This window comes from Oryzias latipes, chromosome 15 (genome assembly GCF_053564925.1).
Source record: "Oryzias latipes strain Hd-rR chromosome 15, Olatipes_Hd-rR_3.1".
Classification (NCBI taxonomy): Eukaryota; Metazoa; Chordata; class Actinopteri; order Beloniformes; family Adrianichthyidae; genus Oryzias; species Oryzias latipes.
The window spans coordinates 11,692,495-11,720,065 of record NC_136251.1 but is presented as its reverse complement, the minus strand read 5'-3'; the positions used below and the strand labels follow the sequence as shown (position 1 = coordinate 11,720,065).

Here is a 27,571-nt window from a genome sequence, read left to right as displayed (position 1 = left end):
GAGGAAGTGTCAGATGTCTTAAGATGAGATATCAAAGCTTTAGAAACAAAACATTCAAAGGCTTCAAACCAGTTCGTGTTCTAAACCCGAGCATTTCTGTGTCCAAAGCTCCAGTTGGGATGAGCATGTGTTTGAGCTGGTCCTTCCCAAGGCATGCATGGTGGGCCATGTGGACTTCAAGTTTGTCCTTAATGCCAACATCACCAACATTCCTCAGATTCAGGTCACTTTACTAAAGAACAAAGCTCCAGGCCTGGGCAAAGTCAGTGGTGAGCATCCTGTGTTCCAACTCTTAGCCTTTTTTTTCATGCAATTTCTGTGTGTGTTTGTTATGTGACTTATCTATAGGTTAGGAGTCTCAAGGTACTATGTTATGATGTGATAAGCCACACTTATTTGTTAAAAAAAGTCACTAATAAATCGTTAGAAAATACTTTAACCCTGATTCACATTATTTGTTTAATCTATGTGAAAATGATTTTTTTTTTCTATTCTTATAGTGAGATTTATGAAAGGTCTGAAACATGGTAGCTTTACCAGAAGCTGTGAAACCTCACTGGTGTCTTACTGAGACAAAAACCAGTTAAATGATGATTGTTTTTGGTCACTCTGTGAAGACTTAGAAACCTGCTGGTAGTTAATACAGTAAAAAACTGATGCCACACATGTACTGTTGCTCTCAGTCTATAAGAACCACTTTGAAGTCCATGAAAGCCCCACTCTGATCATCTTTTGATCCATTTTCAAAGCGTTCAGAGAGGTCCCTCAATTATGATGATGCGGTTTTTAGCCAAATCAAAAAAACTTGTTTTTCTAGGACACGGTTCGTCAGAGCGATGGTAGTTGAGTAGAAATTCCCGTCTGAGTTGTGGGTGGAGCCCTTGGCACAGAAACTCCTCCCCCTACTTCCCGTCACACATAACCCTTAATTTTCTTTATATATGTCTTCAATTATCAAAAAAATGCCACAAGAACATGTAAAAAAATCGGAGTGTGTCTTCAAAGAGTTTTGGGAACAAGGTGCACAGAAAAGTTGGTGCTGGCCTGTGATTCTTGTTTCCTGTGTTTCGAGCAGAGACACCTGTAGACAGACAAATCTCCTTTCCTCTGTCGAACATCCTCCATGCCAATGGGGAGAAGAACGGCCAACCCCTGCTGCAGGATTTTACAGAGGACATCCAGTTCATGGACATTGAGGAGACCTCCGGTGAGGGCCATCTCCTCTGCTGCCCGCAGCTGTTCTTCGTCACACAGCTGCTCAGCCGAGCTCAACTTTGGAAGCGTTTTAACCCTCCCTGTGCTTAATTGTTCCCTCCAGGCTCGGTACTGTGTCCATTCCTTGAAGATCACAAGGAGGATATTTTGTGTGGTCCAGTTTGGCTGGCCAGTGGGCTAGACCTCTCCGGTCACTCTGGCATGCTCAGCCTCACCAGCCCCAAACTGGTCAAAGGTAATTGTGGTCCCAGACCGTTTCATCTTGTGCTCAGCAACTATTCACTAAACAGTACATTGTGCCTGAGGTGTAATTTACCTTCTGGATGGGGTTACTGTTGTCCAAGTGCCAGTGTTTCATCATGTGGTCACAGCTGTTTAAACCATCTTTTGTTTCATGGTTCGAATCTGTTTTTTTTAAATGAAATGAGCAGTCCCCCCCCCTTTTTTTAAATCCTTGTCTGATTTTTTCTTCTTTAAATTATTTTTAAAGAAGACCCCTTTTTTTTTTTCTTTTTAAATCTGACTCTAACTTGACATCCTCATATTGTGGCAATGAAAAGTTGTAAAACACTCAGACGCTTCTTGGTGCTACAGGCATAGCAGGAGGGAAGTATCGTTCCTTCCTGGTTCACATCAAAGCGGTCAGCGAGGGTGCAATGGAGGAGAGCCCGAGGCCCGTGGTGCGGATACCCAGTGTGAAACCTCACAGCTCAAAAGCACACTCTCTGACCACGCTGCTGCAGCGCGCTCAGGCCTCCAAGGTATGACCCCACGCCTTGCAGGTCACTCAGGTCTGGTGCCCCTTCTACTGTGAACCTCAGTCACATTCTGGCCTCTCCTTCCGTGTGCAGGAAAAGATGTCTGCAGGGAAAACGGAGGCTTCAGCTCAGTCCAAAAAAGTGGAGAATCTGCGAGGCTGTGACCTGCTGCAGGAAGTTTCAGTAACAATCAGAAGGTTCAAGAAGACGTCCATCCCAAAAGAAAGGTTTGCTCTTGCCTTTGAAGCCTGCAGATTGACTAATTCAGATCTGGTCCTTCTCTCCCTTGTGCTACAGACACTGTGATGTGCGTTCTATTACACGCTATGTGCAGGGTTTTGAACGTGTGTTCAGCTCGCAGTGTTCATACTGGACAAACACGGAGGGGCTTCTTCGTTTTCTGCTGTTCTACTAGCACATGCCCTCCACCTACAGTTGGAGGAGGCTTGGTGCAAAATGCTGAAGTGGTGCAGATCTCATGAATCTTGCTCCAGGCTTTTTCTTTCACAGCTCTATTCTGATGTATGAAAGTCTTGGTGTCGTATGATTCCAGCCGGGCACAAACCCCAATTATTAATTTAATTCCTTCATAATCAATTTTCAAATGGTTGGTCAAAGTTCAACCTGGTTCAACTTTTAATTTTGCAACTAGAACTTGCTTCATGTAAGTATGAGAGTTTTCAATACAGAAGCCTGAAACGCGCAAAAACATGTTTACATAGACTTTTCATTGGAAGTGGTCAGTCGGCATGGTGCAGAGAGCGATGTAAACGTAGCTTTGTACCTGAATCTAAATTTTCTGCTGAAAACTTAAATCTTCACTGCTGGATTTTGATCGAGCGAATTTTTGAAAGCAGCTCCTGTTAATCCAAATATTGTCACTTCGTTTTGTGTTCCAGGGTTCAGCGATGTGCCATGCTGCAGTTCCAAGACTTCCACGAGAAGCTGCTTGATGGGCTGTGTCGGCGAACAGAGGGCAGCGTGGCTTCTGAGCATGCTCAGAGCCTTATCCTGGACATCTTGTGTTGGCTGGCTGGGGTTTTCTCCAACGGGCCCTGCAGGTCAGCCTGGTGACACACATGCAGGTTCCATGTCTGCGCTGCTTCAGCATCAAAACCCTTCCTGTCTGGATTTCAGCTTGAGAGAAGGAAAAGAGGGCCTGCTGGTGAAGACTCGGATGAGGCTAACAGAGATTGTGCGGATGTGTTTCTTTGAAGCTGGCCGCAGCATAGCACACAAGTGTGCACGCTTTCTTGCACTTTGTATAAGGTAAGACACATGCAGTAGGCTCTTTTCCCCTACAACGGGGTGTGTCTGTATCTCTTTGTCCTGTTTTGGAGTTGTCCCACATCTTTGTATTTCTTCATTGACGAATGGGCACTTTTCATGACAATGATGCTGTTTTTTTGTCTTTGTTTTGTCCTGGGGACAGTAAATCAGAACTGGGTGTAGTGGTACTGAATTAATGATGAACAATAATGGCTGTTTCATTTGCAGCAATGGAAAAGGGGAGCCGAGTCAGCAGGGGTTCAGCATGAGCCTGCTGAAAGCTCTGTTGGATAACATGCCTTACTTGCCTGCTGCCGCAACAGGCGGTGAGTAATGCAGCAGCAGCTCTCTTCCCCTCAGAGGCCTACAGTGACCCAGATTCTGTTCTGTCGGCTCTCAGGTGCTGTGTTTTGGTACTTCGTACTGCTGAACTACGTGAAGGAGGAGGACTTGGCGGCGTGCAGCACTTCCTGTGCCTCTCTGCTTACAGCAATCTCTCGGCAGCTGCAGGACCGCCTCACACCACTGGAGGCACTGTTGCAGACCAGGTAAACCTGTCTTTCAGCAGAGGGGTTTTTAGTCCTAAAACTGCTGATGTTGTTTGTCTGGACCTTTCTGGATTTTGACTTTTTTCACCTGGTTTGTTGCCTTTCTCCAGGTACGGTTTGTACAGCTCTCCGTTTGACCCGGTGCTCTTCGACCTGGAGGTCAGTGGATCCTCCTGTAAGAATGCCTTCAACAGCAGCATCGGAGTTCAGTCAGATGAGATTGATCTTTCTGACATCCTCTCAGGTAATGAAATTCTGGTGACTTTCAAAGAAATTAACTCTTCTCGTTTTGATCAGTTTTTCAGATGGCGTTCAAATGACTCATAACAGCTAAAAAAAATACAAGTTCTCTGTGATTGACACAATGTTTTTTTTTCCCATTTACCATTCCCCCCCTCATTTTTAGCTGAATAAATTATACCATGTTAAAGAGAGTGAGGGGGTTTAAATTTAGGCAGATGTAACTTTTGATTGCATTTAGAAACTGTAAGGCTGATGATTATAACTACACTTTACAGTAAAAAGTCCTGCAGAGGCGATTTTTCGTTCTTTTTTTTAATACTACTGCTGCTCTGCAGAAAATGTTTTTTTTTTTTAAAGTTTGGCTGTAAACTGCATAATCATAAATAAAAAATCACTGGGAATGCTTTGAAAATGAAAAAAAAGGTGACTGGAGTGGGTCTTGCATGTTTGAACCAAAATAATTTATGCTTATTATTTTGGGCATTTTAACAACCAATAAACTAGCTTACAGAACCAACTAATACGCCAAAGATTTCCTGCAAAAAATTATTTCCTAGCATCATTCCCTGCTTTGTGATGTGTGGCTTTTTGAACTGGTGTTGCACCTTTTCACCAGTGCCCTGTCTGTTTTATGCTGATGATCTTATAGTTTGTTTTCATGTGACTACATAGAAACATTACCCATACCTGTTTTTCTAAAGAAGAATATAGGAATTGTGTTTTGCAAAACTAAACTAGTTAGAACTAAGGTACCACTGTACACATTTTAACAGGGGTCAAAGGATTCTGTTTAATTTTGCACTCATTCTCCTCTTCATCACTCGGGTTGCTTTTCATTTTGACCGCTGCAGTCTTTGTTCTTCCCTAAAATAAAACGTGAATTTTATGGATTTCTGTTCGGTTGACAGCCTGTAGAAAACACGCTGACTCTCGGCATTCTCCCAACATAAACCTGAAGTTTAGACTGTCACTGTTTGCAGGGAACGGTAAGGTGAGCAGCTGTGCAGCAGCAGAGGGCAGCTTCACAGCATTAACTGGACTCCTGGAGGTTGAACCTTTGCACTTTACTTGCATCTCCACCAGTGATGGCACACGGGTGGAAAGAGACGACGCCAGCATGTTCACTGGTAACCTTTTCCTTGTGTCACTCAGCCATAGCCCAACTTTCAATGCTCGTCCTTTGGGGAACCTTTTTGCCTTTGACCCTCAGTGAGTACATTTGGTGTGACCCCCACGGTTGGCGGCCTCTCGACTGGCACGGTTGGTGAGGCCTCAACAGCTCTGAGCTCCGCGGCTCAGGTGGCCCTTCAGTCGCTGTCTCATGCCATGGTGTCAGCTGAGCAGCAGCTGCAGGTCCTGCAGGATAAACAGCAGCAGCTGCTAAAGCTGCAACAGCAGGTAAACTATGACTGCCTTGTGTGGCGCTGGCAAGAGCTAGAAACAAGAAAAGCAGATTTTTCTTTTGTTATCAGCAGAATTTTTATGTGCACTCCTTACAAAAACTCAATCCTTCAATACATTTTGTGTGGAGAGAATAATTGATATTTCAAAAAGTCATTTAAAGGTTTCAAAACCAAGAAAACATATCCATACCTTAGGTTGCGTGTGTGCATAAGGGGGAATTGGGAAATCCTCATCACAGTTCTGTTGGGTCAATAACACCTTCTACCTGCAGAAGGCCAAGCTAGAAGCCAAGCTGCATCAGACCACCTCTGCAGCTGCAGCTGTGGCCTCTGGAGTGCCCATACACAACTCTGTGCCTTCCAATGCCTCATCTGCTCCGGGCTTCTTCATTCATCCCTCCGATGTCATCCCGCCCACACCCAAAACCACGCCTCTTTTCATGACTCCTCCCCTCACACCTCCCAATGAGGCCGTGTCGGCAGCCTTCAGTGCCGAGCTGGCGCACCTGTTCCCCGGCTCTATGATGGATACGGGACCGGTCAACCTGTCTGCACACAAGAACACACACAAGTCCAAACCGGTGAGACTCACACTCCCCTCTCTGTTAATTATTACTGGATCATGACGGGGAGGGGGGGTCCGAGACCTTTTAAACATTTCCAGGATTATTGTTATAATGCAAGCATCCGGGTAAACATGGATTTGACAGAAACGGAGGCTCCTGGATTCTGCTGTGTTTAACCTTTTGACTCAGTGTTGACATCCTTTTGAGGACTCTTCAACCGTTTACACTATTAACGTAATTTGTAAAGTGGAGAAAAACAGCTCTGTGTTGACATGCAACACTTAACAGCAGCAAAGTTCTAACACAACCAACGTAAATCAACAGATTGTCAGGGAGAAAAGCGGCTTTAACATAAAATGTTGCACCGATAAGAGAAGGAGCTTTTCTTTGCATCAGATTCTGCTGGTTTATGGTGATCGTGTTAACTGCCCAAGAGTTACGGTAGGTCGAAGAGCGTGTGTAATTTAGGCATCGCTAGGGACACCTGAATGTAAGCAATGTTCCTGAAACACTATAAACAAAACCTAACTGAACGAATTTTCAAAATTGCTGTGTCCTAATCTCTTGGTGTCGTTTTATTGGACCCATCCACATCAAGCTCATGTTTCTCAGTTGAAGGTTACAGTTTTAACATTTGAGATTAGAGGACTCATTTTTTACCGGCAGGTGGTCCTTCTTTTGTCTTGTTGTTTTTGTTTGTTTACCAGAAGTCTTTTCTGTCTCACTTCCAGAGTCCCATGGGCAGTGGGCTGGCTCTGGCCATTTCCCAGGCGTCTCACTTCCTGCAGCCGCCTCCTCATCAGTCCATCATCATCGAGCGGATGCATTCTGGTAGGTCTTATTGCAATATGTTGTGCAAATGTGCTGTTGTGTATTTATTTACTTTTTATTAATGAAAGCCAAAAAAGATAATTTCTAAGCAGTAGATGTCCTGTTTTGGTAAAAAAATAAATTTTTATGGTTGATTATTATTAAAGTTTCTTTATGGTAACTGGAGAACTTTTCTTGGCAGGAGCTCGCCGCTTTGTCACGCTGGACTTTGGCCATCCAGTCCTGTTGACAGACGCTCTAATCCCGACCTGCAGCGACCTAGCCTCTTTGTCTATAGACATCTGGACGCTGGGCGAGGAGGTGGACGGCCGCCGGCTGGTGGTGGCAACTGACATCAGTACCCATTCACTCATTCTGCACAACCTGCTGCCGCCACCTGTCTGCAGATTTATGAAGGTCTGCTTCTCTGCAAACTAAAAGAAAACAGTAGCCCAATCCCACCAAAACAGCTGACAGGTTTGTTGTTCTTGTTCTGTCAGATCACTGTGATTGGCCGCTATGGCAGCACCAACGCGCGGGCTAAGATCCCCCTGGGCTTTTATTACGGCCACACTTACATCCTGCCGTGGGAGAGCGAACTGAAGCTCATGCATGATCCTCTGCGGGGAGAAAGTGAAGGTGCCAGTCAGCCCGATGTTGACCAGCATCTGTCCATGATGGTGGCGCTGCAGGAGGACATACAGTGCAGGTTAGACTGACATCATTTTAATTTTGGATCTTTTAAGTCATTCTGATTGTTCACCTTTACCTGCACAAGTGGAAAATGAAATGAAATTGACCCGCCTGCTCCAGGTACAATCTGGCCTGTCATCGGCTGGAAACCCTTCTTCAGAACATCGACCTGCCGCCTCTGAACAGTGCCAACAACGCCCAGTATTTCCTGCGAAAGCCAGATAAGGTGGTGGAGGAAGACCAGCGCGTTTTCTCCGCCTATCAGGACTGCATCCAACTGCAGCTCCAGCTTAACCTGGCTCACCACGCGGTCCAGCGGCTGCGAGTGTCGCTGGGCGCCAGCCGCAAATCCCTTCTCACCTCAGGCTCCCCTGGGGCTCAGGATCTGGTTCACAACTCTTCCACAGAGCAGCTGAGAACCATCATTCGTTACCTGCTGGATACGCTGCTCAGCCTGCTGCACTCCAACAACGGTGAGGAGACCTGCCGCAGCCACAGTGCTGCTCGTGTGAGTTCTGTCGTTTGGGGCGCAAACACTTGAATCTTCGGTCTGCATGTTTCCAGGACACTCTGTGCCGTCGGTTCTCCAGAGCACCTTCCACGCCCAGGCCTGTGAAGAGCTTTTCAAGCACCTGTGCATCAGTGGGACGCCCAAGATCCGTCTCCATGCCGGCCTGCTGCTGGTGCAGCTCTGTGGAGGCGAGCATTGGTGGGGCCAGTTCCTCTCTAATGTTCTGCAGGAGCTCTACAACTCAGAACAGCTACTCATTTTTCCTCAGGACAGGTGGGTGGTCTCAGATTCCATGAGTTTTTTCCCCAAGTTACTGCCATGTCTTCCCTGATACTGAGGAGAAATGCAGATGCAAATCTACAGTGAAACATGGAATGCCCCATCTTTTTTCCTGTTTGTACAAGATGATGCATGTGTGTTTGTGACAGAAACGTCGCAATATTGCCTAAGCGTAAACATTTATGGTTTTCCAGAAAGCCACACATAACCAGTTAATAAAAACCCTTTCTAGGAGCTTCAAAGAAAAAAGCCAGGAAATAAATAACACTTTCTGAAAATAAAATTAAATTCACTACCGCGGGCCATAGTTTGAGGGACCTTTGCTTCAAAAAGCCTGAACCTTTGACCTAATTTTCAGTAGGACCTTTGCATCAGGAAGGAAGACCAGGGGCCTCATTTATAAAACTTTGCGTAGGATTTGCGTCAGAAGTGGCGTACGGATGAAACATAGGACGTGCGTACGCACAGAAATGTTCGGATTTATAAAACCGTGCGCACGCACATCCTACGCATCTTTCCCTTAATAAATCACAACCGATTCTAAATGCTGCGCAGCTTTTGCGGCCTCATGACACGCCCATAGTTGACCATAAATAGTCCGTGAAACGCCCACAAATGAATATTCATGGCTTGCGAAACCATGGCGAACACAGAGAGGAAATGGAAAAAAACGTAACTTCACTCAATGTGAAGTAGAAGTTATCGTTGGCGAGGTGGAAAAGAGGAGAATAATGTTGTTTGGAGGGCACAGTGTGGGCATTACTAATGCCAAAAAGCCACGTGAGTGGCAGACGTCGTTAATGCTGTAGCCTCACAACCTCGGACCGTGGTTAAATAAAAAAGAAATGGTCGGACATCGAAGTCGAGGCAAAAAAACGTCTGGCGCTGCACCGCCAGAGTGTGTCTTCCACGGGTGGGGGGGACACCGGAGCTGACCCCTCTTGATGAGAGACTGGCGGCAATAATTGGGAAATCCCTTAAGTGGAGTGGTGACTGACGCGCAGGGGGACGCCGACGCGCCAGATGCACCGGGTGACACACCCCCAAAAGCCCGCAGAGGAAGTCGGAACCGGCTCATAAGCCACTCGTCCTCGTTTGCCAGCAAGTTTTCTTGCTGTCTACAGATGCGTTCACTCCGAATTCTTCCATTTGCCACATCTTCTAAGAGCGCAAGATCAGCCATTGTGCGTCATTACGCATTGTGATGGGGGATTTTATTTCCATCCATTTAATTGCATCTGACAAGCTACAAATGTCGGTAATAATCAACGTGGAAATGGGAAATTGATCAGCAAATGTAATTTCTTGTTGCTCTCTGAATGGTTGAGACATACGCCATACATTGTTTTATCAAAAATGAAACAAACTAAAGGCATATGCATGAATACCATAATTCCATAGCTTATGAAGAAATGTTTTACTATGAAAACAACTTTCCCTAGTGGACAATTAATGCATCTCTCTCTATCTATCCATCTGTCTGTCTGATTGCACCTTTGTCTGCTCCTCCAGACGGACACATTGACGGGAATCTCAGTTTTGTACATTATTTCGTTCTGTTAACTATATTATTTATGAGGATGAATTGCACAACATGCCAATATTGTAGAACATATTTCACTTTTCTTTTTGCAAATAAGTGTTCATTTGAATTTCTGTTGTAATTTTCGTTTGATTTTTTTGTTTGTTTCACTGCTGATCGGTCCAACGGGTGTTTGTGTAGGCTGTTAATTGTAAGACTTGCTTTGTGAAGTCTTCATGTTATTTATGAGAGGCAGTATTGTCATTTTCACTTTCACGCGTTTCTTCCATCTGCCGACGGCGTCGCCGTTTCTCATTTCACCCGTTTTTGTGCGTACGCCTGGGTCAGAGCTTGCGTGAAGGACCGCACATTTTCCCGTCAAGTTTGCTTTTTATAAATCTCAACTATTGCGTGGAGAGTGGCGTACGCCTTCTTTTGTGCGTACGCAACGTTTATAAATGAGTCCCCAGGACAGCAGCGGATCAAAATTTACTATAATGTAATCTAGCGTAATGTATTATAATAATGCTTATTTCCCTTTCATAAATACAATGCTGGGTCAGTTCATGAAGCCCAAGCCACATCTGTCTTTCCCTGAACTCTTTTCTTCAACTGGCCCCTTCCTCAATCACTCGAAGCCGCGAGGATGACTCTGTAGTTTCTCCTGTTTCTCACTTGCTCTTAATTACCTGTAAATCTATTTAGCAAGATGAAGTCGTAATAAATATAAAACAAGTAGTTAGAGACCATTACTGTAGTATTTCTGTTGTAAGACGCTTGAGTAAATCCACTCTGTACTTTATGATTTAGTCGTGGTCTGAAGATGTTGCAGAAGCTGTCCTCCCCTCACCAGCCTCTATTAGTCATTTGCCTTCATCACACAGAGAACTATTGTTCTGCAGGACTCATGACTTTCTGCATTCACTAATCAACACGTCATGTCTAGGATGAAGCACTTATTGATTATATTTAAAAGGTGATATATTAGGTCTAATCTAACCTTACAACCTAAACCAAATGACTGCAGTGATTGGTTGATAGGTTTGGTCTCATCCAAACACAGAAACTTCCTTCATTTCTGTTTCAGCTAAAGGAAACAAAAATCTGAAATGTTTTTGCATATCAAAAAGTTGATTTGATTTTCGAGAAATCCTTACAGTCCTGCAGAAACTAGTGCTTCTGTCTGCAGATTTAAAGTAGGCAGATTTAAAGCTCTGTGCAGTGCTGCCACCTTTTGGCTGCAAAAATGCATTACAACTAGAATTTAAAAAATCTTTTTATCCATCAAAAAGCTGTGAGTTTCTGCTAGATGTCTTAGGGATGTGATGGAGTACTTTCTAAAGTCCTCTTGGTGGGTCTTTAAACATATTGTGTTCCATCCAGTAATCAAGGTTTTTGGTTCTTGTTTTCAGACATCTTATGGTGGTGTTCTGAGTTTTAACAAACATCTTGGTAAAAGTGAGATTTCTAATGGCGCCTTGAATCGATGTCTTGTCATTGCAGGGTGTTCATGCTCCTGTCCTGCATTGGCCAAAGATCCCTAAGCAACAGCGGAGTGTTGGAGGGCCTGCTGAACTTACTGGACAGCTTGCTGAACCCACTGCAGCAGCCACAGGCGGTGGTCCAGCCCAGGACTGAAGGTGAAATGAGTCCCGGGACAGCCCTTAATAATGTCAAAGAGTGATGTTTTTTAGACTGAAGACTTGCAGAAACCTGAGGTGGGTGTTTGCTTTGCAGGTGTTCTGGACATCCCCATGATTAGCTGGGTGATGATGCTGGTTTCCAGGCTGCTGGATTCTGTGTCCACCATAGAAGATGAGGCCTCAGGCGGCAAGAAGAACCTTGCAGGGAAAGAAAGGGAAAGACCTGGATCAGGTATGTCGGGCTCCGTTTTGTCAAAAGCCGAACTTCAGTTTGGTCGGAGATCTGCAGCTTTGTTTGTTTATTTATTTATTTAAAATTTGGCTTTTGATTGCTGGAATCCTTTAGTAGACTTTCGCTGCTTTACCCATACAAATCTCAAGTATATATATTTGTTCTAAAATCTTCTAAATTCTTGTTTAATTTTTTTTTTACTTAATGTAAGGCTATAAATGAATAAACAACACTTAACTCTGCCAAAATAAATTAATCTTAGGAATTACATTTCAAATTTAGAAAATGGTTCTTTGCAAGCAGCAAAAACAATGTGCAGAAAATGTTTTACCAAAGCTTATTTTTTCAACAATGACAGAAATCTGATAAATATACTAGGTATACCTAAGATTAAAGAAAAAGACTAAATTAAAGAATCTACTTGGAGATGCACTTAGTGGCATTTTAAGGCCAAAATCATGTTTTCTGTAATAGTTGATTTTAAAAATTCCTTTTCTCTCAGGAGTCCTGCTAAATGAACACTTTTTGTGATGAACCTTGGTTTTGAAATAGAAACTTGGAATAAAAATGAATCAAATTGTCTTTTATTTAAATCATTTGAAATTGTAAATTGAACCAAATTTGAACTTTGAATCAAATGTCTTTAGGACTCTGGCAGTAAACTCGGCTGTAAACTGATGGGTTAAGCTTGTTGTGTCTTCACTGAAAACCAGCGGTACCGGTAGTGTTCCTTCTGTTGCATGACGCATTGTTTTTGTCTCTTAGGGAGCCAGTGGAGCTTCATCAATAACAACCTCCAGACCCAAAACCCCACCAGAGCTGCTAAAGGCAGCAGCAGCTTAGATCGCCTCTACTCTCGCAAGATCCGCAAACAGCTCGTCCACCACAAGCAGGTAAATGTGTCTGGTTTATTCTTGGCCTCCTCCGTCGCAATACTACATGCTACATACTAAGATGGAAGGTTTTGGTTCTGATATTAATCATCCTGTCTTTATTGCAGCAGTTAAATCTCCTAAAAGTAAAACAGAAAGCTCTGGTCGAGCAGATCGAGAAGGAGAAGATCCAGAGCAACAAGGGCTCCTCTTACAAGCTGCTGGTGGAACAAGCCAAACTCAAACAAGCCACTTCAAAGGTGAGTCTCACGCTTCCTTCTGGAAACCAGAAACCCCTCACGTCGTTTTTGCTGATCCCACAGAGATTTACACAGAAAAAACAAAACAAATGCGTAGCTTGGTTCACTGTTGCCCTTTTTTATAAGCTGTTTAATATTATAACATCATTGGCTGCTGTTGGTGAGCGATGCCTGAAAAGTTGCATAAAAAAGGCAGCATTGGTGGAGAGATTAGAAAATCCTGTCTGAAGCTTTCCAGATCCAGGTAGATTGGAAATGTCTTTGAGTTGTAAAAAGGCTCAACGACACTAAAAGATGGCTGTAAATATATTTACGACACATACTGCTAATGAGATAACTGTATTCAGTTTTTGTAATATTTGTATTTTGTTGCTTTACGGCACATGTGTCAAACTCGATGCCCGCGGGCCAAATGTGGCCCTCCATGTCATTTTTATTTTACGACAACAAACTGTTTTTTAAAGACCCACTTCAATGGTGGTTTTAACATTTTGTGGTATTTTTCTGATGATGGAGGGCATATATAGTTACAGTTTTGTTCTCTGGGAAAGAGCAAAGACGTCTAATTCCTTTCCCATAATACTTTCTGTTTTTTCTGCCACCTCAGCACTTTAAGGACCTGATCCGTCTGCGGCGGACAGCGGAATGGCCTCGCTCCACATTGGATGCAGAGTCCACAACAGCCAAAGAAGCCCCAGAAGTGGAGCCTCTGCCCTTCACCCTGTCCCACGAGCGCTGCATCTCCGTGGTGCAGAAGCTTGCCCTCTTCCTGCTCTCCATGGACTTCACCTGCCATGCCGACCTGCTGCTGTTTGTCTGCAAGGTATCCACAGCATGGACCTCCTCTCACAGAAGGACTTCTGTAGAATTCCCGGTGACTCTGCTTTCTCTGTGCAGGTTCTGGCTCGGATAGCCAACGCCACCAGACCCACCATCCACCTGTGTGAGGTGGTGTCCGAGCAGCAGCTGGAGCGACTGCTGCTGCTGCTGGTTGGAACAGACTTCAACCGGGGAGACATTTCTTGGGGAGGCGCATGGGCTCAGTACTCCCTCACATGCATGCTGCAGGACATCATGGCAGGTCTGTTTGAGTTTGGTAAAGTTTTTCTTTAGAAGCAAAAAACACCAGTGAAATCTAATGAAATGTTACCGTAAGGAGGCTTTCACATTTAATGTGACTATTGCCAAATTCATGTACGTGCCTGCATTTTTACACATAGTTGTTGAGTTTTTCATCAAATCAAACTTTATTTATAGAGCACTTTTCATACTACAGTAGCACAATGGCAGAAGATAAACCAGAACAAAATGCAGGGTTGAATGCTATATTGCTGAATGAAAATGAAACTTAAAGGATAATATTTGGCAAACATAAGTAAACAATTAAATAAAGAAATGATCAAAGTTGACCATAAATAAAGTGAAAACAGCAGAATAACAAAAAATATATTTTTGTGAAAAATGCCAGCGCTGGGTATCGAACCAGCGAGTTTCTGCACCAAGGATTCCTCATGTATTTCATTGAAGGCAAAAATCCTGGAATTATTTGAAGAGTTCAAGGATTTGGGGGACGAAAAGTCATAGCTAACAGTTAAATGGTTAGAATAGGTGAAAAATTCTGGAGGACAAATTTTAAAGGACTTAAGTGCCAAATAATGGCGGAAGATATTATAATAAAAAGAAACTGGAAAACAAGATGAATAATCAAATGAATAAGTAGACCTTAATGGAAAAGTAAAAATACTCACAAAATGAATTTACCATAAAAAGAAGTAACGAAAGTATTGTTTTGCTAATTTTCTGTTTTTTAACTGTGATGTATTTTATATGGTATTCTTACATATTTTTATGTGCTGTTATTTAATGTTTTTCTGTAAAGCACTTTGTGACTGTTGTCATTACTTGCTGACTTAAAAGAACCCCTAAAGACCCACGCCAACATGTTAAAACCCCTAAAGACCCACGCCAACATGTTAAAACCCCTATAGACCCACGCCAACATGTTAAAACCCCTTAAGACCCACGCCAACATGTTAAAACCCCTATAGACCCACGCCAACATGTTAAAACCCCTATAGACCCACGCCAACATGTTAAAACCCCTATAGACCCACGCCAACATGTTAAAACCCCTTTAGACCCACGCCAACATGTTAAAACCCCTATAGACCCACGCCAACATGTTAAAATCCCTATAGACCCACGCCAACATGTTAAAACCCCTATAGACCCACGCCAACATGTTAAAATCCCTATAGACCCACGCCAACATGTTAAAACCCCTAAAGACCCACGGCAACATGTTAAAACCCCTTTAGACCCACGCCAACATGTTAAAACCCCTAAAGACCCACGGCAACATGTTAAAATCCCTATAGACCCACGCCAACATGTTAAAACCCCTTTAGACCCACGCCAACATGTTAAAACCCCTATAGACCCACGCCAACATGTTAAAATCCCTATAGACCCACGCCAACATGTTAAAACCCCTAAAGACCCACGGCAACATGTTAAAACCCCTTTAGACCCACGCCAACATGTTAAAACCCCTATAGACCCACGCCAACATGTTAAAATCCCTATAGACCCACGCCAACATGTTAAAACCCCTATAGACCCACGCCAACATGTTAAAACCCCTATAGACCCACGCCAACATGTTAAAATCCCTATAGACCCACGCCAACATGTTAAAACCCCTATAGACCCACGCCAACATGTTAAAACCCCTATAGACCCACGCCAACATGTTAAAATCCCTATAGACCCACGCCAACATGTTAAAACCCCTATAGACCCACGCCAACATGTTAAAATCCCTATAGACCCACGCCAACATGTTAAAAACCCCTAAAGACCCACGCCAACATGTTAAAAACCCCTAAAGACCCACGCCAACATGTTAAAAACCCCTAGAGACCCACGCCAACATGTTAAAACCCCTAAAGAGAGAACTTCCTACCTATTTTGCTGCCAGCATAATTATTACCAAACACAGTCTGATGCTCGGTGAAGTTCCTTCTCATCTTTCTGTGATATAAACTTGTGACAACTGGTCCAATAGAACAGTTGGGAGGTCTGAAATGGAATCAGAATGATCTTTTTAGTCAAAAACCGTTCTGATGGGTAGTCCGCTGACCTGAGCGTGCTCTTGTTCCAGGGGAGCTGCTGACTCCGAGCTCTCTGGATGCGATAGACGAGGTCGTTGGAGTAGGCGAAGAGGCTGCAGCAGCTTCTTCTTCCTCCTCCTCCTCCGCTGCAGCGGATTCAGACGAGTCCCTGCTGCAGTCGGTCCCGTTGGTGGAGAGCATCGACGAAGCCCTAGTGCCTGATATCATCGCAGGTACAGCAGGGGCCTCCTCAGTTTTCCAAAGTGCGTGGGTAGCCCCGTCCTCCACACCTCATGATATGAATGCATGCCCTGCTTTTTCCTCCTCTGCCGCAGATGCACGTCTAACATTCTCTCGACAGCTTTTCACGTCTTTTTTATGGCGGTAATGAAGTGTAAGATTAGATTGGAGACTGCAGGAGTGTCAGCCTGGCTGGAATGGTGTTAAGTTTTCCAGAAATATGCTTTAGGAGTTTATCTTCTTGTCTGTTATTCCAGTGTGCTTACTTGGCAATATTAAAGCTGTTTTCGTTATCCAAAGGTGCTCCACCTCTGTCATCTTTGGAAAAAGATAAAGACATTGACTTTGACTTGCTACAAGACCTGATGGATGTTGATATTGATCCTTTAGATATTGATTTGGAAAAAGATCCTCTCGCTGCCAAAGTCTTTAAGGTATGTTAATGACAAGCTTCTGTGTTCTTCCTCTAGTTGTACAGTTGAATTTCATAAAAAGATGAATTTTTGTTTAGGAATCAGTAATTACACAGCACATTTTCAGGAAGTTAGGAAAAAAAATGTTTGAGGGAAAATATCTTTAAATTAACAAAAAAGTTTAGCAAATACAAGTTTGGAGGTACCACTGTGACTAGTATAAATGAGAATAAAGCCTAAAACATAATGGAAAAAGCAAAGTTACTGTTTTGCATCAGAGATTTGAATTCAACCCATGAACAATTACTTAGCTTTGGGACTTTTTGTGTTGATGTTCTTCAGTTTTCCAGGTTTGTGCTGCTTCTGCAATGTAAAAAACATTTGCTTTTTGAAGCTTGACAGAAACATTTGTTGTTTTTTGATCTTTGCTTATGAGTCCATTGAGTCTTAACAATGACATGCCAACATCTTTTTATTTTCTTCCTACGGAGAGCCGCTTTTTGTCTGTGATCTTCTTCGATAAACAAAAGCCACATTGCTCGAGTTTGTTTTGTCCAAACTCTGTTTTAATTGTTTTTTAGTAATGAAAATATGATCAAAATCCAGGAAATTCCCGCTTAAACTGACTTGTTTGGTGGAAACTAGAAAATAATCCTCATTAACTTTATCTTCATTGTTCTTTCAGCCCATAAGCAGCACCTGGTATGACTACTGGGGGGCTGATTACGGCACGTATGGTTACAACCCTTACATCGGAGGTGTTGGGATCCCAGTGTCCAAACCAGCAACGATAACTGAGAAGCCTGGCTCCACCAGTTTGTCGGTGTCTGTGTCGCAGGGTGAGGACAGCTTCAGTTTCAGCCCGGTGCTGGTCGTTCAGCGGCTTTTCCCTCCTAAAGTCTCTGCCTCTGTGCCTCTCAGCTCTGGACGCTCGTCTTGAAGTGGGTCTGGAGCAGCAGGCCGAGCTGATGCTCAAAATGATGGCGACCCTGCAGGCGGACTCCATCCTGCAGGCGCTCACGTCAAGTTCATCCCCAGGTAACCAGAAAACCTTCCAGATGTTTGACCAGATGTTCTAGAACCTGTCCCGTCAACATTTGCAGTCTGATGACCGGGTCTTTTTGCTCTCAGGGAGTCAATCCTCCAACGGAACAGACGACTCTTTGCTTCGAGTTCTCCAAGGTGGAGGCTCTCCTCCGGGCAGTGCCCTGATGACCCAGCCCTCTTCCATCCCTATCCTCAGTTCCTGCTTCAACAAGCTCTTCTCCATGCTGCAGGTCCATCAAGTACAGGTTAGCATCCATAAAAACAGTCTGGAAGTGGCCGGCCTCCATGTTGTTGCTGTAATTTTTCAGATGATGTGCAAAGGGGATCCATCAACTGTATTAGCCAAAAACCCACCAGCATTTCAATCTGAATCACTTGCTCCTTAACTCTTTAACGCTGGAGCTCCAGTGTTCTTTCAACTACTGTAACTCTTCAGTCACTTACCCATTCCAGATGATTTAACTGAATCAGATGGCATTATGTTGATTGCTTAAAGGTCGTTACAGTATGTCAAAGAGCGTGTGTTATATTTGTGCTGGCGACATCTCTGGTGTCGAAGGGTTTCAAAGAAGTGTTTGTGTATCTTTTTCGATTAACAAACCTGAACTAGTTTATAGGTTGCATGTTGTGTTTTATGGCACTAATTCAAAAATGTTCTGATGAACAATAAATTAATAACGCTAACATGTTTTCTCTGCTCTCAGCTGGAGTCGCTGTTGCAGCTTTGGTTGACTCTCAGTCTCAACACGTGTTCCAGCGGCAGTGACGACAGCGGGTCGGACATTTTCCTTTTCAACGCCAGCCGCATACCCACCATTCCACTAAACCAGGGTAGGTTAGAGCTGCAGAGGCTGTTCAGTCATCCAGCTTCATGCTTTCCTCATTCCCGCTACTGTCTGTTCTCAGGCTCCATCAGCAGCTTCCTGTCGGTGCTGGCGTGGTACCCCAACACATCCCTGAGAACCTGGTGTCTGGTGCTGCACTCCCTCACCCTGATGAGCAACATGCCAGCCTGCGGTCAGTGTTCCACTTTTTGCTTTCCATGTGTTTTTAGACTTCGTTAAACCTTCTTATAAACACGGAGATGAACCTCACTGAGCTTGACAAGGAGATGAGAAAAGACTCAAATTTCTTGATTCAGACATTAAAGAGATGTACTTTCTGATGCTTAATGATGCTCCATCATTAAGCTTCACTTGAACCTGTCAAGAGTTGTCGTCATGGATGGACAACGACCCAACTATTTTCCTAATTATTCTTTCTGACTGCACCTTTTAGCAAAAATGTAACCCCCCTGCCACATTCTCATAAACTCACCAAGATTTGCACACACCCGCTATAAATTCATTTTTGACACAACAAACAACCCCCCCGAAAAATGATGACGTCACAAAAAAATGACAACATCACAGTTTGCAAAACTATCAAAAAAGTGAATAAAGCCAATATCTCTTTAGGGGCTCAGAGAAAATATTTCTAAAGCCACTAACAAAACCAAAACACACATGTCGGGGATATCAAAGGGACGTTTTAAAATGAAAATGGGTGAACATTTTATAGCAAAATGTAAAGTTTGGCCATTGTTACATTTTTGTACTTCTTTCTCTTTCGGCTTTTCCCATCAGGGGTCGCCACAGCGAATCATCCTTTTCCACCTCACTCTATCATGAACATCTTCTACCCTAACATTAGCCAACTTCATGTCCTCTGTTAAGACATCCATGTATCTCCTCTTTGGCCGTCCTCTTGCCCTCCTGCCAGGCAGCTCCATCTCCAACATCCTTCTACCAATATATCCACTATCCCTCCTCTGAACATGTCCAAACCATCTCAGTCTGGCTTCTCTGACTTTGTCGCTAACACAGGCAACATGAGCCGTCCCTCTGATGTACTCGTTCCTTATCCTGTCTAACCTGGTCACTCCTAAGGAGAACCTCAACATCTTCATCTCCGCTACCTCCATCTCAGCCTCTTGTCTCTGTCTCACTGCTACCGTCTCTAACCCATAGAGCAGAGCTGGTCTCACCACTGTCTTGTACACCTTTCCTTTGAGTCTTGCTGACACTCTTCTGTCACACAACACTCCTGACACTTTCCTCCAACCGCTCCAACCTGCCTGCACTCGCCTCTTCACCTCTTTTCCACACTCCCCATCACACTGAACTGTTGACCCCAAGTACTTAAACTCCTGCACCTTCTTCACCTCAGCCCCCTGTAACCTAACGCTTCTACCTTGATCCCTCTCGTTCAGACACATGTATTCTGTCTTACTACGACTGACCTTCATGCCTCTTCTTTCCAGAGCAAACCTCCACCTCTCTAGCTGTTCCTCCACCTGCTCTCTACTCTCACTGCAAATTACAATGTCATCCGCAAACATCATTGTCCAGGGAGATTCCTGTCTTACCTCATCTGTCAGCCTGTCCATCAGCATAGCAAACAAAAAAGGACTCAAAGCTGATCCTTGGTGTAGTCCCACCTCCACCTTGAACTCCTCTGTCTGACCTACAGCACATCTCACCACCGTCATACTTCTCTCATACATGTCCTGAACTACTCTGACATACTTCTCTGCCACTCCAGACGACCTCATACAGTACCACAGCTCCTCCCTCGGCACCCTGTCATACGCCTTCTCTAAATCTACGAACACACAATGCAGCTCCTTCTGACCTTCTCTGTACTTTTCCATCAACATTCTCAAAGCAAAAATGGCATCAGTGGTGCTCTTACGGGGCATGAAACCATACTGCTGCTCACAAATCTCCACCTTCTTCCTAAGCCTGGCTTCCACTACTCTTTCCCACAGCTTCATTGTGTGGCTCATCAACTTTATTCCTCTATAGTTGCTGCAGTTCTGCGTGTCACCCTTGTTCTTAAAGATCGGAACCAGAACGCTTCTCCTCCATTCCTCGGGCATCTTCTCACTCTCTAGAATCCTATTGAACAAACTCGTTAGAAATTCCACTGCTGTCTCTCCTAAGCACTTCCATACCTCCACAGGTACGTCATCAGGACCAACGGCCTTTCCACTCTTCATCCTTTTCAGAGCCTTCCTAACCTCATCCTTTCCAATCTCTGCTACTTCCTGCTCCACAACAACCACATCTTCCTCCCTTCTTTCCCTGTCATTTTCCACGTTCATCAGCTCCTCAAAATACTCCTTCCATCTTTTCTGTACACTCTCCTGGGTTGTTAGCACCTTTCCATCTCTGTCCTTAATCACCCTTATCTGTTGCACGTCCTTCCCATCTCTGTCTCTCTGTCTGGCTAGCCTGTACAAGTCCTTCTCTCCTTCCTTTGTGTCTAACCTGTCATATAGCTCATCGTAAGCCTTCTGTTTGGCCTTTGCCACCTCTCTCTTCACTCTACGCTGCGCTTCCTTGTACTCCTGTCTACCTTCCTCAGTCCTTTCTACATCCCACTTCTTTTTAGCCAACCTCTTCCTCTGGACGCATTCCTGTACTTCCTCATTCCACCACCAAGTCTCTTTACCGTCTTTCCTCTTTCCAGATGACACACCTAGCACCTTCCTACCTGTTTCCCTGATAATTTCTGCTGTAGTTTCCCAGTCATCTGGAAGCTCATCCTGACCACCCAGACCCTGTCTCAACTTCTGCCTAAATTCCTCACAAGTTTCTTCATTCTGTAGCTTCCACCACTTGGTCTTCTTTTCTGTTTTCCCTCTCTTCTTCTTCCTGACCTCCAGAGTCATCTTACACACCACCATGCGGTGCTGTCTGGCTACACTCTCTCCTACCACCACTTTGCAGTCAATAACCTCTCTCAAATGACCTCGTCTACATAGGATGTAGTCCACCTGAGTACTCCTACCTCCACTTCTGTATGTCACTCTATGTTCCTCTCTCTTCTGGAAGTAAGTGTTGACTACAGCCATTTCCATCCTCTTCGCAAAGTCCACCACCATCTGTCCCTCCAGATTCCTTTCCTTCACACCAAACCTGCCCATCACCTCCTCATCACCTCTATTGCCCTCACCAACATGCCCATTAAAGTCTGCTCCAATAACAACTCTCTCTCCTCTGGGAAAACTCTCTATGACCTCATCCAACTCACTCCAGAATCTCTCCTTCACTTCTAACTCACAGCCAACCTGTGGCGCATACCCACTGACTACATTCACCATCACCCCTTCAATTTCTAACTTTAAGCTCATCATCCTGTCTGAGACTCTTTTCACCTCTAGAACACTGTTTACAAACTCCCCCTTCAGAATCACTCCTACCCCGTTTCTCTTCCTATCAACACCATGATAGAACAGTTTGTATCCTCCTCCAATACTACGTGCCTTGCTGCCCTTCCACCTTGTCTCCTGCACACACAGTACATCTACCTTCCTTCTCTCCATCATGTCTGCCAGCTCTCTGCCTTTCCCTGTCATTGTGCCAACGTTAAGAGTCCCTATTCTCAAACCTATGTTCCTGCCTTTTCCCTTCTCTCTCTGGCCACGGGCCCTTCTGCCTCCCCTCTTTCTTCGACCAACAGTAGTCAAATTACATTACAAATTACAATACATTTTTGTACAATATCGGATAAGAAAGCCTTTTTGTGGTCTCCAAAAAGATTCACACACATAGCAACAGGTAAAGTCTACAACCACAACTGAAGTTTTGTTGACCTTTGGACCATACATTTTTCCTTAATCCTTTTACTATGTTGTGATGACCCCACCCTTACATTAACGTGTTATTCCTACCATGACAAAGGTGGATAAAGGTGGAAAGATTTCATGGAATCCATGGACACCAGTGAAGATCACAAATCATTGCACAAGGGTTAAAAATATTAAATTTTTTAAAATTTTAAAGTTTAAATTTATAGTGCAAATTTAAACTCCTAGGGATTTCAATCATCATTTCCAATCATTTCCAAATTCCTTCAGCATCGATGGGAAGCCACTTGGTAAGAAATGTTGGTTTTTAAGTTTGTAGGTTTGGTAGTGTTCCCCTGTTGCTCACTTTTTTTGTTTACCAGAATATTGTCAAAATTTTAAACATGAATCACTGACTCAAGCTGATCAAAACGAAATGGCATCCAATAAGAACAGAATAGGAATGTGGGCATGGTTGACAAAAAAACTCCATCCCAAGGAAATCTGAAGATTTACTTTTACCAATTTTTCTAAAAACTGGCAAGAGATGTTTGTCACCTCCAGGTGACCACAACATAAAATAGTTGCTATAGAGATAAAACCAACCGGAAAGCTGTCATTTTGAAAAAATTGCTGTTTTGTCACATGCAGCTCTGACAAGGTGGCAGACTCAGGGGGGGAGCGTAAGGGCCGTGTACCGGCCGCTCAGCCAGTGAGGGGGGGTCAAGAGGAGGCGGTGGGGGCTTGTTGTCTTTGAATACACAGCAAAGCACAATCTCAAGTCTATAATAAAACATCAGAACAAACAACAGAACAACAATAAATGAATAATAAATACATTGTAAACGCTTTGAGCATCTGAAAAAGCGCAGCTAAATCTAATCCATTAGTATAATTATTAACAAAAAAATACAAGAAAAGGGAGTTTCAAAAATCTGTCTTGGCTGCAAAAGGACTCAGTCTCAAGACCCAGACCCCCTTTGGGATGAGTTAACTGACTTACAAAATGTGTCTGATCTTCCAGCCTCCAACAGCGGCATGAACTCCCAGGAGAGCACAGCTCAGCAGATGGTGTCTGACCCCACGCTAGTTCATGTTTTGGTGCGTTTCCTGTCCGGCGGGAGCACCAACGGGACGAGCCATCAGAGCCCGCATGTGGGACCCACTGCCACCCAGGCCATGCACGAGTGTCTGAGCCGCCTGCAGGTCCACCTGTCCTCCACGTGTCCCCAGATGTTTAGCGAGTTTTTGCTTAAACTCCTGCACATCCTGTCCACTGAGAGGTAGGATTTCACTTTGTGGGAAAAATAAAACTGTTGGCTGTATTAGCACAAGTTATGGGAGCTAAGACGTGTTCTTGACTCTACAGGGGTCCATTCCAGTCAGGCCTGGGCCCGCTGGATGCTCAGGTGAAGCTGCTGGAGTTTACTTTGGAGCAAAATTTTGAGGTGGTGTCCGTGGCAACCATCTCCTCCGTCATCGAGTCCATCACATTCTTGGTTCACCACTACATCACCTGCTCAGACAAGGTGGTGTCTCGCAGCGGCTCCGACAGCTCTGTGGGAGCCCGGGCGTGCTTTGGGGGTCTTTTTGCCAACATAATACGGCCTGGAGATGCCAAAGCTGTCTGCGGGGAAACCACCCGGGACCAACTGATGTTTAACCTCCTCAAGCTGGTGAACGTGCTTGTGCAGCTGCCGCTGTCCGGAGACCGAGAGTTCAGCGGCCGAATGCCACCTGTGGGCAGCGGGGCAGCCGAAAGCAGCGTGTCAGATGAGGAGAAGGTCTGCGGCAGCAAAGAAAGCGTGGCTGGAGGCTCTGCGTCCAGCCAGGGTCCTTCTGCAGGTGTGGCAGACCTGGTTTTGGCCAACCAGCAAATCATGAGCCAGATCTTGTCGGCCCTGGGTCAGTGCAACAGCAGCGCCATGGCGATGATCATCGGTGAGACAGATCAAGTTCATTCAGTCAAATTAGTCAGTTTATGATTCTAGCACCTTTTCATTTTGTTATGCAGTGATCTTCACAGCAGCTTTCAACTATGGTATCTTCAACAATTTCAACATGAATAATAATTTAGAGTAAAAACAATTTAATGGTGTCGCTTAAAGGATTGAAGTATTTGGTAATAACAACAGACTCGTGTTTAAATCCAATGAAGCGGGAGAAAATTCAGCTCAGTCAAAGCAGACAGAGTAGGAACTCAAGATAGAGAGGGATTTATATCCCCCACAAATACAAAATCATAAATCCATTTCATCCAATATTTGTACTACCAGGTGCTATTTTTTGGTTTTCAGAACAGATTTTACGTTTTTTTTTAACATGTTAAAAGTTGTTCCATTTTGTTATTTTCTCTTTTTCCTGAAGAAACTTTTTCATGGAACTCTTTTATTGCTTTTTCAGTCTTTGCTCTCTGTTTTGGATGTTGAACACAAATGAGTTGTTTTCTTTAGCACAGCGGCTAACCACTGTGCTGAAAAAGCCCCGCTGTTCCCCCCCTTTGGGACAACACCAGGCCTGTAATGTTACAAAGATGCTGCTAATACTCAGTTGATTCAATTTTGTTAATATATTCAGTAAATACAATTTTTAAAAATGAAATTCACATTGTTTTATTTACCGTCATGTCTTCAACTCCAGTCCAGGAAGATATTGTCTGACTTGAAGTCTGTGATGACATATAGGTGACATACGGAGCAGCTAATTAGCATGAAGGCATCAGTGTGTAACGGCACTGCTGTCTGAGAATCGACGCTTTTTGGAAAACAGCAGCTTTACCCTCCAGTTCTGTCTGGATCCTGTTGAGAATCGTCAATGTCCCACTGCCTCATCAGCCCAACCTAAACGCTATCCGGACGTGAATTCACAGAAGTGACCGGGGGGTGGGGGGTGTCTCTAATGTCGTGCGCTTTTTTTTTTTTAACCTCGCGCACGGGCAGTAGAGGAGGAGCATTGATGACAAAAGAAGTTCACGAAAAAGAAGTCATGTTTTATTTGTGTTTTTGTGTAATTTAACCACTTTTTGTTATTCATTAATAATGGCAGCTTATCATTGTTAAATGCCAGAGGCTTCATTAATAGCTCAGTGCCGAGATAAAGTGGAAATGGAAAAAAAAACTCCTCTCACCTAGAAGCTCTCATGTTTCTGCAGGAGCCAGCGGCCTCCACCTGACCAAACATGAGAACTTCCACGGTGGTCTAGACGCCATCTCAGTGGGCGATGGCCTCTTCACCATCCTCACCACCCTGAGCAAGAAGGCCACCTCGGTTCAGGTTATGCTGCAGCCTATCCTAACTTACATGGCCTGTGGGTACATGGGCAGACAGGTGAGCTTCAGTCTGCTTCTGTTTGGTCCCCCTGAACACTGACAGACCAGAACCAAAATTTTTTTTTATTTTCTAGGGGTCTCTCTCCACCTGCCAGCTCTCCGAGCCTCTCCTGTGGTTCATCCTCCGAGTGCTGGACACCAGCGAAGCTCTGAAGGCCTTCCATGACATGGGTGAGACACGGGATGTCTTTTTCTTTTGGTCCATGATTTTGTGCCTTTTGTTGGGTCGCCTTTTAAACTAAACATCTTTTTTTATCATCATCATGCTTACTTTAACAAACAAGTCATTTCTGTGAAATTACTTTTACCTTAATTACTTACAGAAAGTTTTTTTTTTCATGAAACACTCAGAGAAAACTGTGTAAAAATACTGAGCATTTTTCTCTCAGGTGGAGTGCAGCTTATCTGCAACAACATGGTGACCAGCACAAGAGCCATTGTCAACACGGCTCGCAGCATGGTGTCCACCATCATGAAGTTTTTGGATTCAGGTCCTGGAAAGACGGCAGATGGAAACCTTAAAGCCAGAGTTATGACTTCCGAACCTGACAACGCAGAAGGACTCCACAACTTTGCTCCTTTAGGTGCTTTGAGTACTTATTTCATTTCTGCGTCAATCAAATTGTGATCACTGCTTGAAAGAGAATGTCTTCATCAATCTGCGTCTGTCTTGCAGGGACCATCACATCCAGCAGCCCAACAGCACAGCCAGCAGAGGTGCTCCTCCAGGCCACTCCCCCTCATCGGCGGGCCCGCTCGGCAGCCTGGTCCTACATCTTCCTGCCAGAGGAGGCTTGGTGTGACCTCACCATTCACCTTCCAGCAGCCGTGCTCCTTAAAGAGATCCACATCCAGCCTCACCTGGCTTCCCTTGCCAGTAAGTTCCTCCCTCTTCAGACATGCCAGGTTTTGCTAAGGTTAAGTTCAAGTCTCTAAAAAAGGAAGTGCTTTTTTCTGTCTCCTGACAACCAGCCTGCCCATCATCTGTTTCCGTGGAGATCAGTGCAGATGCGGTCAACATGCTGCCCCTTTCCACGCCCGTCATCACCAGCGGGCTCACCTACATCAAGATCCAGCTGGTGAAAGCTGAGGTCGCATCTGCTGTGTGTCTGCGGCTTCACCGGCCTCGGGATGCCAGCACCCTGGGTCTGTCCCAGATAAAGCTCCTGGGTCTGACGGCGTTTGGAAACACCTCCTCTGCAACGGTGAATAACCCCTTCCTCCCTTCAGAGGACCAAGTCTCCAAAACCAGGTAAAGGTTTCACTTAGAAGAAGCGTGTTTGTGAGGGATGCTCTGGTGTTGAGACGGTCTCCTTCTCTGTCGGCAGCATCGGCTGGCTTCGTCTCCTCCACCACTGCCTGACCCATGTCGGTGACCTGGAAGCCATGATGGCCAGCGCTGCCGCCCCCACAGCAAACCTGCTGCAGACCTGCGCCGCCCTGCTCATGTCCCCGTACTGCGGCATGCACTCTCCCAACATCGAGGCGGTGCTGGTCAAAATTGGTCTGCAGTCCACAAGAATTGGGCTGAAACTCATCGACATTCTCTTGAGAAACTGCGCTGCCTCCGGCACAGACCCTGCCAGTGAGTCTCACGCCGCCAAGATTTAATTACAGACACGATGCCCTTCCATCAAGAACGAGTTCGCCAGCACGTACATTTATTCCCTTAAGAGCTTTTTGAATAAAGCTAGGTTGAAAGATACACAACCTTTTTCTTTGTTTATTTTATCCCTCCAGGTTATGGAGGGATTTCTGTCCCTTCTACTCTCCTGCATATCAGCTGGAATAGAAGCAGTTTAAACTTTATCTGCCTATTTAAACTGAACAAAACAAAGAATATCTGTATAGATCAGAAAAAGGTTTGGATTCCTGGAAGAAAAAAACAGAATCAATCCAAGAGCTCACTGACTGTCTGATCTACATTTTCAATATACTGGTTACAAATCAGCCTGAAGCTGCGCTTAGTATTTTTATTGATAATTGTTAAATC

At 44.5% G+C, this 27,571-nt stretch overlaps 1 protein-coding gene across 8 annotated transcripts in view; it reads left to right on the top strand.

The window, feature by feature from the left end:
* birc6 (baculoviral IAP repeat containing 6) overlaps positions 1–27,571 on the top strand; it is a 103,849-nt gene that overhangs the window by 22,178 nt on the left and 54,100 nt on the right. For 2 of the 8 annotated variants that reach the window (XM_078931716.1, XM_023963258.2), the window contains exons 13-51: positions 109–269; positions 1,076–1,207; positions 1,319–1,450; positions 1,810–1,976; positions 2,067–2,200; positions 2,873–3,034; positions 3,111–3,242; positions 3,471–3,568; positions 3,643–3,790; positions 3,901–4,034; positions 5,014–5,160; positions 5,244–5,431; positions 5,709–6,017; positions 6,734–6,833; positions 7,015–7,229; positions 7,313–7,521; positions 7,626–7,978; positions 8,070–8,289; positions 11,321–11,457; positions 11,555–11,692; positions 12,458–12,585; positions 12,696–12,824; positions 13,432–13,647; positions 13,722–13,905; positions 15,988–16,200; positions 16,478–16,611; positions 17,276–17,429; positions 17,512–17,628; positions 17,722–17,882; positions 18,342–18,468; positions 18,544–18,654; positions 23,274–23,532; positions 23,619–24,190; positions 25,401–25,576; positions 25,653–25,749; positions 25,968–26,162; positions 26,255–26,455; positions 26,551–26,830; positions 26,907–27,163. In XM_078931716.1, coding sequence (XP_078787842.1) covers positions 109–269; positions 1,076–1,207; positions 1,319–1,450; positions 1,810–1,976; positions 2,067–2,200; positions 2,873–3,034; positions 3,111–3,242; positions 3,471–3,568; positions 3,643–3,790; positions 3,901–4,034; positions 5,014–5,160; positions 5,244–5,431; positions 5,709–6,017; positions 6,734–6,833; positions 7,015–7,229; positions 7,313–7,521; positions 7,626–7,978; positions 8,070–8,289; positions 11,321–11,457; positions 11,555–11,692; positions 12,458–12,585; positions 12,696–12,824; positions 13,432–13,647; positions 13,722–13,905; positions 15,988–16,200; positions 16,478–16,611; positions 17,276–17,429; positions 17,512–17,628; positions 17,722–17,882; positions 18,342–18,468; positions 18,544–18,654; positions 23,274–23,532; positions 23,619–24,190; positions 25,401–25,576; positions 25,653–25,749; positions 25,968–26,162; positions 26,255–26,455; positions 26,551–26,830; positions 26,907–27,163 — 7,127 coding nt within the window. Of the gene's footprint in view, positions 1–108; positions 270–1,075; positions 1,208–1,318; positions 1,451–1,809; positions 1,977–2,066; positions 2,201–2,872; positions 3,035–3,110; positions 3,243–3,470; positions 3,569–3,642; positions 3,791–3,900; positions 4,035–5,013; positions 5,161–5,243; positions 5,432–5,708; positions 6,018–6,733; positions 6,834–7,014; positions 7,230–7,312; positions 7,522–7,625; positions 7,979–8,069; positions 8,290–11,320; positions 11,458–11,554; positions 11,693–12,457; positions 12,586–12,692; positions 12,825–13,431; positions 13,648–13,721; positions 13,906–15,987; positions 16,201–16,477; positions 16,612–17,275; positions 17,430–17,511; positions 17,629–17,721; positions 17,883–18,341; positions 18,469–18,543; positions 18,655–23,273; positions 23,533–23,618; positions 24,191–25,400; positions 25,577–25,652; positions 25,750–25,967; positions 26,163–26,254; positions 26,456–26,550; positions 26,831–26,906; positions 27,164–27,571 lie in introns of all 8 variants that reach the window. The other 6 variants (XM_023963259.2, XM_023963257.2, XM_078931717.1 and 3 more) reach the window with 5 other exon arrangements.